Genomic DNA, 17994 nt, shown 5'->3' with positions numbered 1-17994 from the left:
GTAGTGAACATCTGTAACAAAATTATCCGATCCGATATTTTCACAGGGAATTCCTCAAGGCTGTCCCTCCAGGTTTCCTGTGATGGGACACGTGTGCTATTGGTGGCCATAACTGGGCAAGTTTTCCTGTGGGAATGTATAGACGTGAAGGATTTGACAGGATTGCGAGATGGTCCAGTCAAAGGACACTGGGCTCTGATAAAGTCCCTAGAAGACACCATCCTGCCTTCTTCCCAAGACAAAGAAGCATCCCAGCACACAATTTTTGTCAAGACAGAGGTCTGGTTTCTAAACAGAATCCATATTTGTGCCATATTTAAATCAACAAAAGCATTTTAAAGACCTTCTCATCATTTCTTATTGTCTAGAGATCTTATATGTTTTTTTGTCATCCAAACTACCTCAGGTTATGGGTGATAGCTGCTTATCTGCCTTTGTTTTCACATCTGGGAAGAAGCTTGTTATCACTTGCCTTAAGATTAAATGGAAAGAAGGTCACATGAAATCAGGGTGAGTGAACACATTGCTGTAACAGTAAGACTCTCCTTGAGTAAATATAATTCGAAACATTTAAATAGTAAATTTAAATACTAAACATATAGAACTAAAAGGACTATTTTTTTCCTTTTAGTTTTGTGGGATACAGGATACAGTGGGTCACTAAGACATATCCCATGTCTCGTCTCACTCCACCATGCCAACCAGTCAAGTCCAGAGGGGCTTTGGTGCCAGCCTTCTCACCAGACGGCCGACTGTTAGCCATTGTTCTGAACCAGAGGAAACCTAAGGTGAGCATGTAGCTTCTTTCTTTTTTCACATCTACATTTTTTAGGTCCATTGATCAGTAGAAACATAAATCAAAACGTGTGTTGCCTGTTGGAATTTAGGCTACACAGGTCCTCTTTGTGAGCATGCAGAATTTTGTCTCGATATCAAGTGGCCTCGGAGGATGTGGAAGTAAGAAAATGGAGATCCCCTCCAAATACATAAGGTCAGTGTGTACAAGTAAAAATGATTTGCACTGTGCGACAGTCATCCAGTTTGCGAGAAAACTTCTATTTAACAGTCACTGCTAGATTGTACAGTATTTACAAGAAATAAACAGCATTGCATGATTCTTTCCCAGCATCCCAGGAAGAGAAATCAACTATATATATACAAATGTGTTAAAATTGCCAAGAAGTGCAATCAAGACTGCCACTACTACTAAATGGTGTGATGTATCACACAAGGCTCTCTGTGGTTGAAAGTATTTTGGGATCTCTGTTGGAATGATTCTTATCTCATCCCTGAGTCTGCTCCCATGTGAGGTTTTCTCATGTTAAAATAGCATTATTTGTCATCTCTAAGTGTTTATGAAACGGGAGTTTATTTATAACATTATGTAGCCTTCACCATAATATGTAAAGTCACTTGTTAGGGATGATTTGGTCCTATATATGTAAAAATTAGCTGAAACTAATTGCATTTCTTCTCTTTCAGGTCCTATTGGGTGGGCAGTGTCAGCTGGTCCCCTGGAGGCCTTTTCTTCGCATGTGTTTTGAAGCGAGGCTCTCTTCTTATGCTGGCTCGCCTTGGGGGTCTGCTCACTTTAACAAGCTCTGGTTGCAATGTCGACTTTGGACCTGCACACTTCCTACCCCTGCACCCTCTCGTCACTTACCGGTATACTTTATTTAAAGGCTGTCGTGCTTGTCACTTACTACTCCATTTGAAAAGTTGTTGATTGGTTTGAGCATATGTTCCCTTTCTTTATTTTGTTCTAATTTCTGTGCTGATCTTATGTTTCTCTATGAAGTCCACCCATGTCTACAAGGAATGGGGAAGCCTCTTTGTCCAGCTCCAGTTTGTCTGTGCGGGACGTGATGAGACAGCGGTATTCTGTGACCTGGCATCCACGACTGTTGTATCTCATTGTGTCTGATGGTTACATGGCCACAGTGATGAGGGTGTTAGACAGGCCTTCTCCTGCCCTGTTACTAAAAACACTTCTGAAGGACACAAGAAAAGATCTTGAGAAGACCAGCCGAATGCTGGATGAATCACAGGTAATTAGCCCAGGACTTTTAGAAAATTATTAGTACTCTAAGCATTACAATTTACGTATATTTGTTATTTCTAGAGTCATGTAAAGGCATGGTTGGACTCGGTATCCTGCTTGAATCTGGACCTCAGCCTGGATGTATTCAGTCCCACTAGTACATGTCGACCCAAGACCACAGGCTCTTTCATTTCAGCAGCCACAAATGGATCCACTTTGCCTCAATTTCTGCTGGACCAGCAGACACTGGGTGGCACAAAGGAGCTTCTTGAAAACATACAAGTCAGTCACATATTATTAGAGAGAAATTTCTTGTTTTAGTCTGGGTAACACTGATTTATAATGTGTCCTCCTGATTGTTTTAATCTGCTGTTTGTGTGTGTGGCTTCCTAGGCCGTCTTTGAAGATGACTCTGATCTAGATGGACGTCCTGCCGGTTCTCATGTGGAGGATGGTGGTCGTTTGGAGTTTGCATCAATGTTTGACACGATCCATGCCCTAGAGACACACGCTGACACCTCATTTGTTACTGGCCAAGATTATGAAACTGATTCTGTTGAACTGGAGAGGGAGACTCTTCTTCACCGTAAACTTGGGAAGATCCAGAGTAGACTGTTGACTGCGTGGGCCTTTGGCATCTCTCTTGGAAATGCAGTGGAACACAGAGCTCCTCTGCTGAGGCACACCCTGCACTTTGTGGTTCGATTTGCTGCTTTACTCCATTTGGTACCCAACTCTGTCATCCATACAGGAAGAATGAATACCTCGCCATTTACTTGGCTCTCACAGCTCATCAAGACCCTTATTTCTTTCCTTTCCTGGGATACTGTTCACTCAAATGGGCCCAACTGCTTAGGGCTGATGGTGGAGTTTACGAAACAGATAATATGCCTTATTCTAAACCCTCATCCTGACTCCAAACACATGAGCCAATGCCTGGTATCATCTGAAAGTCTATCCAGAGTCATGCTTATATTGCAGCTTATCTCTGATTCTCTTGACCACACTTACTGCTTGCAGCAAGAATCTGACTGGCCCTCTATTGAGAAGCAATCTGCTTCACATCCACCGCAGCTCTCCTCTTCAGATATATATCATGTGCCTCAGTTACAGGATGAGAAAGAGGAGAAATCAATATTTGTACCTCAAGCTCAACCTGCTCCTCAGCGACCGTCCAGCAGGTTGGAACAGACTTTTTCTCTACATAAGTAGTTATAAGCAAAGCTTAGCTTTAGCCACTAAATTTCATGTCGTCCACTGAATATAAGGCTTTATCAAAGTCTTACAGAATTTGATTTTGTTGTTTTTTGTTTGGGGCAGATTGTTGGGAGTGTGGCAGCTGGTGTACAGGGTCACCCAGCAGTATAAAGAAGAACTAAAAAGATTTAAAGGCTATGATGGCTGGGACGAGGAAGATCAGCATTTGTCTGTCATCATGTCCCAGATTCAGACAGCACTGCAGGGTATTGGAGAAAGACTAGAAGAGGGCCCCGCACTGCTGAGTTATCCAGGTATGGAGCAGGATGGATAACTACAGTATTTTTTTTAAACGTAACTCTGATGCCAGATACAGAAAGTGAAAAAACCCAAAAAGATACAAAAAGTTGTTTTTTATTTTACCAAATATTACCAAATATAACAGTTACGCTTTATGTATTAAAAGACAAAATAAGCACACAGAAATAGTGCATCTTGTTTTGGTGTTGTTTAACTAAAAGTTTGTCCTTTGTTGCACTAGGTGAACATCTTTTCCTGTGTGGCTTATACCCGGAAAGTGCCGATGTGTGGCGGTTACAGATTTGTCAAGAGAGTGACAAAAGTAAGAACAAGTATATTTCAGGTTTTACATTAGGGCACCAGACTGCATAGTCACAGTCAGTTTAAAATAGTCATTATATGCCTCTCTTGTTAGGTCGTGATCGTAGTGTCTTTCAGCAGACACGGCTTTGTCTGGCTCTCCTGTATAGTCTGCTATCACAGTACCAACTAAAAGAAGCCCAGCAGCTGGGGGACCACATGTCTCAGCTGATACTGTACAGGGCTCGACAGGAGAAGGACAGCGTGACCTCCAAAACTTCATCTTTGAGTAAGTTTCGAGAATCAAGATGTTAAGTAATTAAAGCCATTGTTGGAAACTTTCTAATAAATCCTTTGCAGTTAGGCTTGTTTGTTTTTAACAGGGATAATGTTCATTATTTAACAATGGAAATGTGATATTTGGAGGCAAAAGATCAGTTCACTACATTAGATGCAAGCAATTACAACAGATGGTTTTAAACAACAGATGACCCAGAAGAGACATTATTTGATAAACAGACCAAAGGAAATTGAGGAAAAACAAGGCAGTAACTATAAGTGATAGCAGGTCTTATTACATTTAACAAAGTTTTAGGGCAGTAGTGTACTTTTTTGTTCTTGATGTGATCTATCACACAGTTACTGCAGATTGTTCTGTGACCATATTCTGCTGCATGCAGTACATCATTTTATATTACCTCACGCTTTAAAGCATGCAGGGTGCACATAAAAAGAGTCATTAGCATGAAATACTTTGATTCGACATTCACATACATCTCTCTGTCTACAAGACCAGGCTTTAAAAGCTGCTTTAAAGCAGAGTTTACTGTCTGCCTTTATGTCTCATAGATAGGCAGTAGGTTACAGTCTCTCAGAATAACTTTAAAAAGCACAATTTGACCACAGTGGAAATCAAATGTGTTTATATGAGTTCTATATGAAAACCAGCTGCCAGCTGGAGAAGTAGAAGGGTGGCAAGACAGGAAAATTGAACACATTTTCAGACTGTTTCTCTATAAAGACATTGATAGTGTTAGTGTACACATGAAGTGTCATGGAAACTTTATTTTCATACAATTCTGAGGGGAGTATTAATGTCAGATAATAGTGGGAAAACTGACTTCATCTGACTATCTGACATATAGTTTAGACAAACCATAATTCTAATTTACTGGTTATATGCAGAAATCAAGTAACCAAATCACTGTAAATAGAAGATGTTATTTATTATCTCTGCCTTTACACCCTTCAGTAGATTCTCTTCCTTGCCCATGGCTCCCGATGGACCTTCACAATGACGCTGCCATTGCGGTGGTTCAGACACTGGGGAGATTCATGGCCTCTTACTTCACCAACCAGCCGCTCTTCGTCCTGCCCGCTCATAATGTCGTAGTTCTGCCTCCACTACATCTACCTCATGGTGTGTTGACAACTTACTCATCAGTTAAAAATTTATTAGGATTTATTCATAACATGTATTGTTGTATCATGTAATATGTCTTTCCTCAGCCCCTAGTGTTGAGCGTGTGGTGTCGTTGTGCCAAGAGGAGGTGGCTCGTGCAGTTCGACAGCAGCATCTTTCGGAAGTATGGACAGTGGACTATGCTCAGGACCTGCTCCTGATAGGGGGTCTACTTCCTGAGTCTGTTTGGTTAGCTTATCATCTGGGGGACTGGAAAACAGCAGTGTCTCTGAGCCTGGCGTACACCAGTTACTGCACCAACCATTTTGACTTCACTCGGTCAGTTTGAAAACGTATAACAAACAGGCTGATGTTTTTAGAATATCGTATATTAAACTGCATAAACAGAAGAGGGTTGATGGATGGACTTCAATATTTGTGAATTTTTTTTTCCCCTGTGACATGTTTTATGACAGGCTCAGGAGGAGAGAGCTCCACCTGCCAGCAGTTTTAGAACCAGAAAGCATTTTTCAGGCGGAGTTGGAGTCTTTTCTGGGCAACAAGACTGCCTCCCAAGATTGCATTGATAAAGATGCTGACAAGAGCTTATCAGGTTAGTGAGACCTGACTTCTATGAGGTGATCCCAGTGCACATGAAACCTTTTAACCTTGCTGTCTGTGCTATTGTTTTGTCTTTGCGTGGTTGTTTTTTAAGATCCTTTGGAAGGAGAAGACTGGGACTTGTTACAGATCTCCATACAGGAGATTCTGAAAGCTTCAGTCATTGCAGGACTGAATGTTTTATCTTCACCCTTGTCTACCTTGCTGGACAAAGCCAAAGACCTGTGTTCTTCCCTACCTATCTTGGTGCCCAGTGGACTGTATCTTCCCTCCCCACCTCTGTACTGTCCACAGCCTTCTCCCAACACACAGGTGCATTAATAGAAGATCAGTGTTTGCATATGGTACATTCACAGGATAATTGTCTGCTAAATGTTGTGCGTGTGTCTCATGATTAGGATCAAATAGGGACAGAGGGGCAGTTTGCAGAAATCACATGTCGACACAAAGTCTCTATGGATCTTCAAAGATTAGTGTTGCTCCTAAGATCTGGCCGGTGTTGCCGTTCTGCTGCTCAGTGGTACATCAGCTCTCTGCGCCGTACCAGACACCTGCTACACAAGGTATTTCTTCGCTTAAGGAAGGGCTTAAAAAAGAAGTGGGATATTCTAGTTTGAATGAATGATTTAGATAATTAGAAAACAACAACTAAATTTCTTGTTTACAATTTTGTATTACGAGTGTGTTCTAAAAGACACATGAAAATGCTTTTTGTCTCACTGCCTACCCTTTTCTTTTTTTTAATAGATCTTCATTGGTCCGCTATGCATATGGACAAAATAATGTGGTCGATCATGTCCTGTGGAATAGGTGGTGGTAAACATTTTTCTGTCTTTAATCAGATCAAGAAGAAGTATTCTCATCGATCCGCTGCTGAGGAGGAAAAGGCTTTCCCGGATGGCTTGATGAAGTTCATCACTCGTAGTGGTTTTTTCAGAAGGGGGCCGAATAATGATGGTCACCTGGACTCTGACATCATTCAGACTATTAGTAAGATGCTGCTTACTGTAAATTGTGGATATAATTGGTGATGATCTAGTTTCAGGTTACTTGTATTAACCATATTTCTGCTATGAAGTTGTTTTCAGGGAGCTGTGTGCTCTATGCTGGATGCTTCATGTCAGAGACCAGCTCTCAATATGTTGCAGGAGGTATCAGGCTGCCAGAGAGCATGTTACAGATGAAAAGGTACACTTTTTTTGAGTGTGAATGTGCAATTTATTCTCTATTCTTTAGCCACTGATGCCTTCTAAATGCTCTGGTATATTTATGCTCCTCAGTTTTCTGGAGATTCTGAAGTGAATTCTGCCTGTGTTGATGCTCTCCTTTGGGCCTGTCGACTTCTGCCTTTCTCACGCTTCCTTAGTGCTGATGAAATTCTTCAAGACATACTGCTCAGCCTCATGTCTGAACTACCTCCTGTGTCTCTGGTGACAATCCCTTGTCTAATTATACATGGTATCTTATGATGAAAGACACTCTAGTGACTACATTTTTCATTCTTTGGTTTGTCTTCTTTTTTCTTAGGTTGCAGACACACTTGTAAAAGCCTTCCCAGAGGAGAAAGAGTCTGTCAGAGTCCCTTTGAGAGAAAAGTATAACTCGCTGTTGGAGAGGCTGAGGCAGTGCAATGTGCTTGGTACAGACCCCACTTTTTGTTTGCAAGTTGCTTTGAAGTGCTGTGCAACACTTAAAGAAATTAATAGCTTTTGGCTTTAATCCTTCTTTTAGCATTTTAAATGCATAGAAGGCAGTGAAAGCCTTCATCTTATATTTTAAAAGGCCAGATGTGATGCCTATATAATAATTTATTATGGTCTTTAAAACAAGTCATAATAGTAGTGTTTGAGCTTTGATTTCTGTTGAAAACACGTGATAACTGGATGCTGATTCTCTGTGTAATATCTGATTCCTAGATGGGATAAAAGAAGAAGGCAACGAGCTCATGGTGATTCTCATTCAAGACAAACACAGGCAAAGGAGGAAACATCTGGCACGACTAGAAAGGCACTTGGCTCCCCCTGTGCTCAATCTGTGGGAGAAAGAGGATGAAGAGGAGGATGATCAGGAACATGGGATGGCCATGTTAGGGCAGTTGTCATTGGGTACAAGTCTGAGTACCAGCACCATAACTGACTGTGGTTTCCCATCAATGCGAATTGATGGAGACACAACAGATGATACATCTGGGGCAGTCTCTCCTGAACAGTATTCTAGAGCTATGACCGGGTAGGCAGTGTGAAATACTATCACTGCCATTATTCTGTGGTGTTGTGTGTCTTATTTGTATCTTATTTTGCGTTATGTGATTGTTTCAGAGTCAAAAGAAAGGAGAAAGAAAGAGAAAATGAAAAGAAGACTGCTGTTAAGATTGAAAGCGTAATTCAAGAGGAGAGTAACCAAGGCAGTGCCAAGAAAATAAGGGAGCCCTCCCCACCAGTGGTTGGGACCTGGGAGTTTGAGCTGGAGGATGAGGAGTACTTGAGTTTCCTGGAGCTCTTCCTCAGCTACGTGCTAGAGAAGGATAGTACCGATGGTGGGGACTCGAGCAGTGAACTACCTTTGTTTAAGGGCTACTGCTCTGAGCTGAGGAAGAAGGAGTTGCATTCTCTCACCTTTGACGTGCTCACCACCATACATCGTCGTCAAAGAGATGGGCTCAATCCAGCAAGAAAACACCCAGGCCATGATCCACCTGTATTCAGAGCTGGTTATTGCTACAGACCTGTAAAACATGGCACAACACCTGAACTGCAAACTTCCTCTGTCTGGAATGAAACCCCCATAACCAGGTCTAACCCTTCTGCCAGTTCTCATCCTGGACTGAGAATAGGGCGGCAAAAAGGTTTGTTTGGCCTCCGACAGCAAAGCAGTGTGCCTTTAGACCAAAGAGTGATGGGAGGGATGTCTGGTAGTGAAAGTAGGCCTATTCAAAGTGCTTCAACCACTGCACAGCCATCAGATAACATATTTAGTCCTTCAGTGTCTGTGGAAGCTGTAACTGAATTGCAGCAGGGCTTGGATACTCAATTGGAATCTAAGTTTCCAGAACTGGGCAGGCTGCTGGAGTGGATGGTTCGCTGGGCTGACAAAAGGGCGCTAATGGGGCATCATGGTAGAGTAAAGAAAGATAAAGCAGGAAAAGTTGGACGAACAGCAGATGAAGGTGTAGTGATTCGTGTCAAAGCCTCAGCACCTGCCATCCTTACTTCCCTCAGTTTGCTGGAGCGCAGGTACACCGCTCAACTTGGGATGGACTGCTTTAGCGCCCACTTCCGAGTCCCAGAAATGGAATGGACAGTAGCCCCTGTGCTGCAGTCTGAGGTGGAAAGTAAGCTAGAAAGAGAGAGCAGTGTTGACACAGGCTACCCCGGATCAGCTAACACTCCTGTCACTGGTCTAGATCACAATCTACAGCAAGGAGAACTATCCATGTGAGTGCCCAATATTTTATTTACAGTCATAAATTTCTATATTAAACAAACTGGACTGACACACATTCAGAGGATGTCTTTATCGAGCCAGTCTGTACTTGCCAGTCAGTTTTTTTTGGATTATAGGTGGCCAAATGAAATCTACTCTTTTATAGATAAGTCTTGATCAGTTTATAAAACTGGGTTGTGTTTAGTTATGGCCTCCTGTCCTACTTTTTCCTACATGTTGCTGTTCTGTTGGTCCTCTGTGCCATTTAGCTGCCTCTCCAGTGAGTCGTTCTTATTTTCTTCCTTGCAGTGGTTCTCATATAGATGAACCAGAAGAGCTGAAGAGTCACCAGAGTCCTCTCCCTGCTGTCCATAATCAGCTGACTTTTGATGCGCCACACAGACCGTCAAGTCCAATACAGCCATCTCTCGATGACTTAGATGTTACACCTGAAAAAGACTGTATGACGCTATGTTATACTGCAACATGAAGGCTGCCATAACACAGTTTTTTGTTAGTTTGTTTTTTAAAGAGAAAATACTAATGGATTTATATTATATTTCTAGGCAAACACAGTGACAGTGAGGGCTTGGATGTGTTGTCTTCTGGTTCCAGTGGAAAAAGCTGCACACCCAACATGGTTAGTATCCTCTGTTAACATTCCCAGTATTCATCTCTATCATCGTGACTGTCAAAGACAATTTGATTGTTGTTTTTTTCGTTTTCAGAGTTTAAAGCTTGCAGACCTAGACTGCTCAGAAAAAACTGACAATATATCCAGTTCCACCTCTGTGTAAGTTATTATACCTATACCTATATATAATGGTGACACTGTTTTCTCAGAGGAGAACATTTAATTTGTTCAGTAATGCATGTTTCTCAGACATTTCTAAAATTTAAAAAAATCTCTGCAAATCTAAGCATGCAAAATTATTGGTGAAATTTCCTGTACAGTCATGCTGGAAGCATACAAGAACCTCCACACCCAGAGCCTCCTGCACCTTCCATTATACAGTCTGAGGCTACAGTCCAGGCAGAAACTTCTGATTCAGCTGGCATGCCACCCCCCAAACCATCTGTAGCTCCTTCAAATTTTCATCCACAAAGCTCCACAGCTAGTGGAGCCACTGCATATTCTCCAAACTCCAATCAGCCGTCAACCACCCACATTCCACCAATGAGAGAACGTCTGGGTGAAGACTTATTCAGGCTGGTTCAGGTAAAAATGGGACCAAGCAAAAGGGAAGGATTGGATTCAAAAGATTAACGCTGAACTGAGCGTATTTGTCCTTTCATTGCAGCATATCAACTACATGAGTCTGAGAGAGGTTTTGGGAGTTACATTTGCCAACCTACAACTTGCCCAGCAGAGTGCTTCTTTGACCCACCCAGACATGAACTCCTCAGACCGTAATGTGCCATCATCTTCCACTACCAGGTTCGTTCCTGAACCAAGCGCCTTACCCAATCAAGCTACCGTCTCTGTGCCACATCCAGTACAGACATATTCAGGATCCAAGAATACCCAGTTCATTCACACCCATACATGCCGACCTCCAGACCAGCCTGCCAATCAACAGACACAGACAAAAGCTCTGCTGTCTAGTACAACCAGTGTAAATTTTCAGGTAAGATAAGATAAGATAAACCAATATATTTATTTATCCTAAAAACAGAGAAATTCCTTAATTTTAGAAAAATGTTAACAGATTGCTTTTCTGTGTGAATAATGCTTGCAACACAGTGAAACCAAGTTTGAAATAAGTCCTTGTTTCTTCAGGAAATGCAGCCACTGTCCGTCCAGGCGAACTCGGCAGACGTTCAGCTGTTTGAGAGCAGGAAGTTAATCCCCTCCTCCGAGGGCCTTCTGACCACTACAGACACTGTTCACAGCACTCCTGTGTTGCAGCCTTGTAATGGTAGCAGCCAAAATGACTCTGTTCCACAGGTTTTGGGCCTGAAGTTACCCCAGCAGAATGCCCCGCAGTGTTATCCGGCCCAAAACCCCCAAGCATTGCACACTTTAAATCCTGCAACCTCAAAATTTGATCAGAAAAAGTTTAAGCACAGTGACCAAACCACCTTAAAGAAAGCAGACGGGTCTTCAGTTCCAAAAAGACAGCTGAATTTTAATCCTCCACACAATCCTACTCCCAGAAACTCTCAAAATCAGATTTGGCCATCGGAGCAGTCCAGAGGTCAAGAGTTCTCCCTACTCCTTCCCGCTTTTCCAGCTCACACACCTGCAGCACTGCAGGGCCTTCGCCTTCTGCACGTACAGTCTGTTTCTCAAAGCAACATCACCTTCCCCAGATTGCCTTCTTCTCCCAGACATCCTCCTTTGATTGCAGCTCCAATTAGAGAAGCACCTGCGATCAAGCTTCTGCATATTAAATCTGAACCAAAAATGGTAAGCAGTGCTTCACAAACGTCCTGATTTTCACATTTGGTACCGCTGTATCTTGTGTTATAGTTTATTGATGGATGCCTGTCCCACAGGAGTTACCCTTGGCCACTGCTTCAACCCATGTAACTCGTCTCTTTTCCATGGAGGATTTGACTAACTTAGTGAAGAGAAACCCGAATGCTGAAGAGGCTCGGCTGCAGTTACTTAGAGTAGACCCATCTGCTGAAACAACTAGAAGAGACCCCACTTCTTCCACCTCTATCTCCAACAACAGGCAAACACATAATAGTTTTATATTAAGTGGTTTCCCCCCTTTTTGGTCACTATTTTACTTATATATCATTTTGTGTCATTTCTAGGCTGAAGAGGAGAGAGGGGAAGGCGAGAAAAACTGAGGTCACATTCAGACCAAATGACTCCATCATTCCTACACATGAGGTAGAATGATATTAATTCCAAAAAGTTTTTTGTGCTTAATAGATATTAAGTTACAACACACTCATCATATGTTTGCTTCATTATTATGTTTTTACGTATGTTTATATATTTAGCCAGCTGAACTTCCTGTGAGTGAAGAGCCTGCAGCTGCCAAAGAGATTATCCCCGAACAGGATATTCCCATTCTTCCTGGTTGGTCTTAAATGCACAACACTTGATATTTACGGTGACATTGCATGCTTACTGTATGTTAGTAGGTTTTGGCACTGTTGAGTTTCCAGTTTCAGAGTATTAAAGCACCACTGTAGATGCCAGGAGCCACAAAATGTATGCTTTCTTTTTGAAATCGCGGAGAAGTAATACTGTTTTAAAAATCTCTTCTGAACTAGCAATAATTATTCAGACTCTTTAAAACTTTCCTCAGAAATAAGAACAAGGAGATAAGGACATTCTTGATGAGACAATATCATATATTATGTCCCATTTGCAGTTCTATTGATCTGCTTCTTGTTAACTCCTAGAATCTTTTGACTCTTCACTGACTGGTCAGAGATTATTGGACAGAGTTATGTCCACTTCAGCTGAGCTCCATGCCTTTGCTTCCGCATGTAAACGGCCCCCAGAGTGCCATGATGCTTCCACCAACACAGATCCAGGTGAGTTAAAGTTAAAGTGTTGATGCAATGGTTTTACATGGTTGTAAAGTTACTGCACAGCTTACATTTATTTGTAGTTGAATGAAATTTCTTTAACAGCCTGACTGTTTTTATTCATAAGAAATAATTAGCATAAACAGTTAAAGAAAAACTTGAATTATAGCTAAAAATCTTAGCATTTATTCTTCTTCTTTCAGGTTATGCTCCCAAGCTTGTGGATAAAGCTGTATCTGTCCAGGCTGGCAGCCCTAAATGTAAGTCTCTTTGAATTTGCAGGGTCAGTGATAACAGTCTGATTATTTATTTATTATATGATACAACTGAGAATATCTGTGGGTGTGTATGTTTTGTGTTCTCCACCTAGCACAAAATTCTGGGGATTTCCGGGTGTGCAGTGAAGTCACTATTCAGAACACCAAGGAGCCAAGACAGGAGGAAGAGAAAGTTATGGTAAGATCCTTGGAATACATGCTGGATTCACCAAATAAAGGAGCATTACAATTTTTAGCTACAGTAAATTGTGCTTTTGGATTGTACAGCTATATTTGAATACAACAGTATATTTTTTAACCTGCTGTTTCATGTCAAAATAGCTGCTGTGAAAAAAGGGTCTGTTATTACCTGGATGCACTGAATATATTTAGCATAGATGCTCTTTTAACGCCTGTAAATAAAAGTATGCAGGTCTTTTCATGCAGTAACTATAATGTATTAAGTTCATATGATTTATGCACACTTTTACCCCTTTTATTATATTTCATCAGGAGGTTGCTTAAAGTATCTTTTTTGTTTGTTTGTTTGTTTTTTCAGGATGTGGGCAGCCGCCAGTTCATAAGTGTCTTAGATATAGAGGAAAGGAGGCACCGTCAGGATCTTCCATTCATCCACCCTTCTTCACCTACATCTGCTCAGCTTCATGTTCTTGCAACCTCTGTTATCAGGGGTGATGATGTCGGTGCCGTTCCGCAACCGTCATTCACAATTCCAGAGAATCTCCTGAAACCCACGACTCAACCAGGTCTTTATAAGTTTTATAGAGTTCCGTCTACTGAAAATTGTTGTGCCGCTGTTAAAGCACACCACTGCTATTCTTCCAAATATCTTTGTATATTTTAGATATTCCCGAGGAGTCCCCTTCAGTCAGCCACATTGAACCCAGCAGGGTTTCCGAGAGAAACACTCCACTAAACAGTGAGACGGTTGATTTGTCTGACTCTGAGATCCTTCAGGCTATAAAGACTCAGAGCTCTGAACCACCCAGTGTCTCCTCTTCAACTCCTATAGTCAGGTTCTCCTCTTGCCTCTCAGAGCTGGATTCCAAGTTGGCTGCTCTACAGAACATTGCAGATCATTTGGAGAAGGACTTCTCAAACTCCGGGATGGTAGAAAATGTTTTGTACTTATACTACTTGTATTTTTAATGTCACCAGAGTTTACAAATTGAATTCTACAGCTGACATGCTTATGTTATAGGTAATTTCTTGGTTATTCTGTTGTGTCTTCGTGTAGCTGGTTAACACTATTGAAAAGCTCAAGCCAGAGAAGGTCCCTTATGTGAGGACGACCACAGCAGTAAAGAAAACTGTCAGACTCACTGTCCCTAAGAAAGGTGCTTCCTAAAATGTATTCATCTGTAGTGAAATCATCTGCATTTTTAGTTCATCTCAAAAAATTAGTTACAGTATATAATGAAAGCGTTATTTTTGTAATATATTTCAAATATAAGATATTACATTGTGCGTCACTGTTTTTGTTCAAATGCTGATATCAGTTATATATTGTCTAACAGCATGGGCACCTGATGTGGACATTTTACCTGAACTGAGTGAATCCCAAGAAGATGATGAAAATCAAGAAGAGGAGTTTGTGTTTGATTCCAGTCCTGAAAGAACAACTTCTTTTCATTATTCCACTTCTCCGCACGGTCACAGAGCTGGTCTGTCCCACCTAAACAGCCCACCAAGTAATCGCGCAATTAATTTAAAAAAACATCACTAATGACAACAAATATATTTAACAGCAGGCTGATCTATAATAACACTTACTAGCTGTCACTCTTGTTGTTTGTTTCTATGTTTCTGTCTCACCAAAATGAGCTGAACTTGGGTATAATAATGTTTATTTTTCTCTAATAGAGGACTACTGTACTATTTGACCTGATTGTGAATCTGTCTTTATAGATGGAGGACAAACTGTACTAGCATACGTGGTTATTTAAGTCATAATTCTTGTATGTTTTATCTACAGGAATGGAAGCTCAGTTAAATGAAACATTCAGGATATCTCACGTGTAAGTTGAAGTTGGTATACTGATCTTATAACTTATCATTTCTGCTGTTGATTTGCTCGCCTTTTTTCCCATTTCTCTTGAATATTAAAATATTCTGCCCTCTACCTGTCAATGTCTAGATCAGCAGATGAGAATCTGGGTCAGACTGAGCTATCCGATACAGCAGAAATCTTAGACGAGTTGATAAGAGAAGGCTATTTATCTCAGACTGACTTGGATTTGTCCACCTCACAGACTCCACACCGTAGCAGGTATAGTGACTACTAAAAATGAGTGCTGCTCAAATGGTGACTTAAACAAGTGTGTTTTTTCTCTGAGCTGTTAAATATGTCCCACAGCAGGCAGGACCAACTGCAGAGTAGCTCCATGTCGCAGAATCATGCAGAGGATGAGAGAAGAGAGCTGAGGATGTGGATGAGAAGAAGACAGAGGGAAAGACTGGCTGCTTATCAAAAACACAGAGAGACCCTGAGAGAGAGGGAGCACAAACCTTTCTCTTCTTCAGCAGCAGTGGTGAGATTCAGTCGCCTTTTCATTAGGGTTTCTATCACATGCTGTGTATTTGAAATATCCCATTCACTTTGTTACTTTTTTGTTCTCTTCAGTATTCAGCAACCAAAAATAGAACGACCAGTTCGAGAAGCAGAGAGAAGAAAGAAAAGTATGTATTTTATTTACTTAATCGTTGTCTTAAAGAAATGCGTCTGCCTGTGCAAAACTATTTCTCTTGATTTATTAGGGCCCTGCTTCTTGAGCAGTACAACAAGAGGACCCATGAAGCTTTTTCTTTGGTCAGTGACTTTCTTGCCTCTCCTGCATCCACATTAAGCTCGTCAAGGCCTGAAGGACCTCAGGTGGCCTCGGCCACACACTCTTCCTTTGCTCCTCCCTCAGGCAGCACTCACAGGTATCGTCTGTGACAGTAATTCGACCGGGAACCAGACTCATTAAAGAATAATAAGAATGTTGAACACATTCCTTGTAAACTTTTTTTTTAAAGATTATATACAGTGACGAGGAAAACTATGTGAACCCATGGACTTTATTTTCTGAAGGTCCAAGGTCCAAGTAGAATAAGGCTGCTTCTGTTATGATGCCATGAATTTATCATCATACGAGTGCATTAATAGTTCATCTATAGAAGTGCACCAAGGTTGTTCTCTTCTGCTTCTGTGTCTTTGTGCCAGGATGTTGAGGTCAGGGCTGTCGACTACCTCTGTCGTATATTCAGAGACACTTTGTTGAAAACAAACTCTTGTGTTTCAGCTATAAGCAGTCACCAGCATTAAAGCTGAAATGCATTTGTCATCCTCATCCAGAAATAATAGTTGGTGTAATTATCGGTGAGAGCTGCTATTCTAGTTGTTTTGACATTTATTAAGAGATGAGCGCACAGTTACCTTTTGTGGCCTTTTTTCTAGTTACAGAATGAATTCAGAACTTTTGCAGAGTATCCAAGACGTGTACCTACAGAGACGGTGTATTAAAAAATAAACAAAAAAAGAATTGAGGCTTTATATAGTAATGGAGTTGATTTCTCTGTCCTAGAGTTTACAGTGATATCAATAATAAAAGAAGTCTGAAACCCCAGTCAGGACAAACCCCAGCCAGCCTTCGCCAACAGTTTGCTGAAGTGCAGGTACGGCCTTCTGATGATTACCACAGGAGACTGGGACTACACCGACCAGGTACTGTAATGAAATACATTGGTATTAAAGTAAATGGATGCTTAAACTGTAAAAAAGAAAAATGTTTAGGTTGTGCGATTAATTTTTATTTATTTGTTTATTTATTTGTTTCAGCGACCTTTTTGCCAAAGGACCGCTTGTCTCAGGTGACTAAACGTGGTATGCTCAAGAGCCCAAGTAAACTTCCTGCAGCGAGCCACAGTAAGGAACAGCATGATTGGTACCAGAGAAAGACGGAAGTGAACAGAAGTTCTTCAGAAGGAACTGCAGTAAGAAGAGGGATCCTGAGGGAGCAGACAAGGCCGGGAGAGCGAGAAGAGATGGAGCGATCAGGGTTCGATAGGCTGCAGGAGGAGTTGCAGTCTAACATAGTAAGAACCTCACTTTTTGCCACCTATTTTCCAGATGCTGTAGATGGAAAATCAACTCTGAGTCACTCTTATGATCACTCAGTGCTTGAATTAAAAACTGTAATTGCTAGTTTAAGCAAACCAAACAGCAATTTTAATGTTTCTGTGTAACTAAAGGGAAAACAGATGATGTGGTTTTGTGTTAAAATGTATTTTTAATTGAATATTTTCTCAGGCTTTGGCAGGGCTTTTGGATGAGCATGGTGATGCTTCCAGATCAGAGATGGACTGGCTGGATAATCTCTCTGAGAGTGGAAGCAGCAACCTGAGCAAAATAGACTGGGAAGCTATTGAGAGGATGGCGGCTGGAGAGGAAGTCTGAGTGTCTCCAGGAAAGCAAAAATGGTCCACGTAGATACTTAAATAGCTTAAAATATTGCTGGAAAAATGAAATGTGCTGTATTTGTATGTACCTATTACATATACTGTAAATCCAAAGTGTTTTAAACTGATGAAAATAATAAATAAATAATAATAATAAAACAATAAATTACATATGATGTAATCAGTTTTGTAGCGTAATAGGCTTGCCATTTTTGTGTATGTGTAAAACTTTCTACATTTGTACTTTTTTGTACATACTTCACTTCCTTAATAATAAATATTTTGAGGCAGTTCTTCTCTCCTTTGCTCAACTTCCATTTCTAATGTTATGTTCATGTCTGTGATCCTCTGTAATTCAACCATTTTGAAGGGTTTTTGAACGGCCTGTTTAAGCTGAAGCATCTCAGTCTGATTTGATTCCAGACATTTTTTGTTTGAGGTGGACTTGCTATGTGTTTCGGATCACTGTCCAGCATAACCCAAGTGAGCATGAGCTT

General features: G+C 41.1%; 1 protein-coding gene across 1 annotated transcript; it reads left to right on the top strand.

The window, feature by feature from the left end:
- The first annotated feature begins 217 nt into the window (after window positions 1-217).
- cplane1 (ciliogenesis and planar polarity effector 1) lies at window positions 218-17742 on the top strand. The gene is made up of 47 exons (XM_005735200.2): window positions 218-279; window positions 407-510; window positions 632-788; window positions 888-991; window positions 1483-1665; window positions 1799-2048; window positions 2123-2323; window positions 2435-3222; window positions 3362-3552; window positions 3780-3860; window positions 3954-4127; window positions 5091-5258; window positions 5348-5579; window positions 5717-5853; window positions 5956-6173; window positions 6260-6424; window positions 6704-6851; window positions 6940-7049; window positions 7142-7291; window positions 7389-7500; window positions 7778-8090; window positions 8180-9295; window positions 9594-9745; window positions 9851-9924; window positions 10013-10077; window positions 10239-10503; window positions 10586-10912; window positions 11065-11694; window positions 11784-11965; window positions 12051-12129; window positions 12243-12321; window positions 12651-12785; window positions 12983-13039; window positions 13150-13235; window positions 13596-13803; window positions 13902-13976; window positions 14094-14167; window positions 14295-14394; window positions 14575-14748; window positions 15033-15075; window positions 15195-15326; window positions 15414-15588; window positions 15681-15736; window positions 15815-15982; window positions 16624-16763; window positions 16878-17134; window positions 17349-17742. Exons 2-47 carry the CDS (start codon window positions 410-412, stop codon window positions 17493-17495), a joined length of 8979 nt encoding a protein of 2992 aa, XP_005735257.1. The 5' UTR covers window positions 218-279; window positions 407-409; the 3' UTR covers window positions 17496-17742.
- Window positions 17743-17994: the final 252 nt, after the last annotated feature.

The sequence above is a fragment of the Pundamilia nyererei genome, unplaced genomic scaffold (genome assembly GCF_000239375.1).
Source record: "Pundamilia nyererei isolate P.nyererei 1_Seehausen unplaced genomic scaffold, PunNye1.0 scaffold00063, whole genome shotgun sequence".
Lineage (NCBI taxonomy): Eukaryota > Metazoa > Chordata > Actinopteri > Cichliformes > Cichlidae > Pundamilia > Pundamilia nyererei.
The sequence above is the reverse complement of the archived record's forward strand: the minus strand, read 5'-3'. Positions and strand labels throughout refer to the sequence as shown.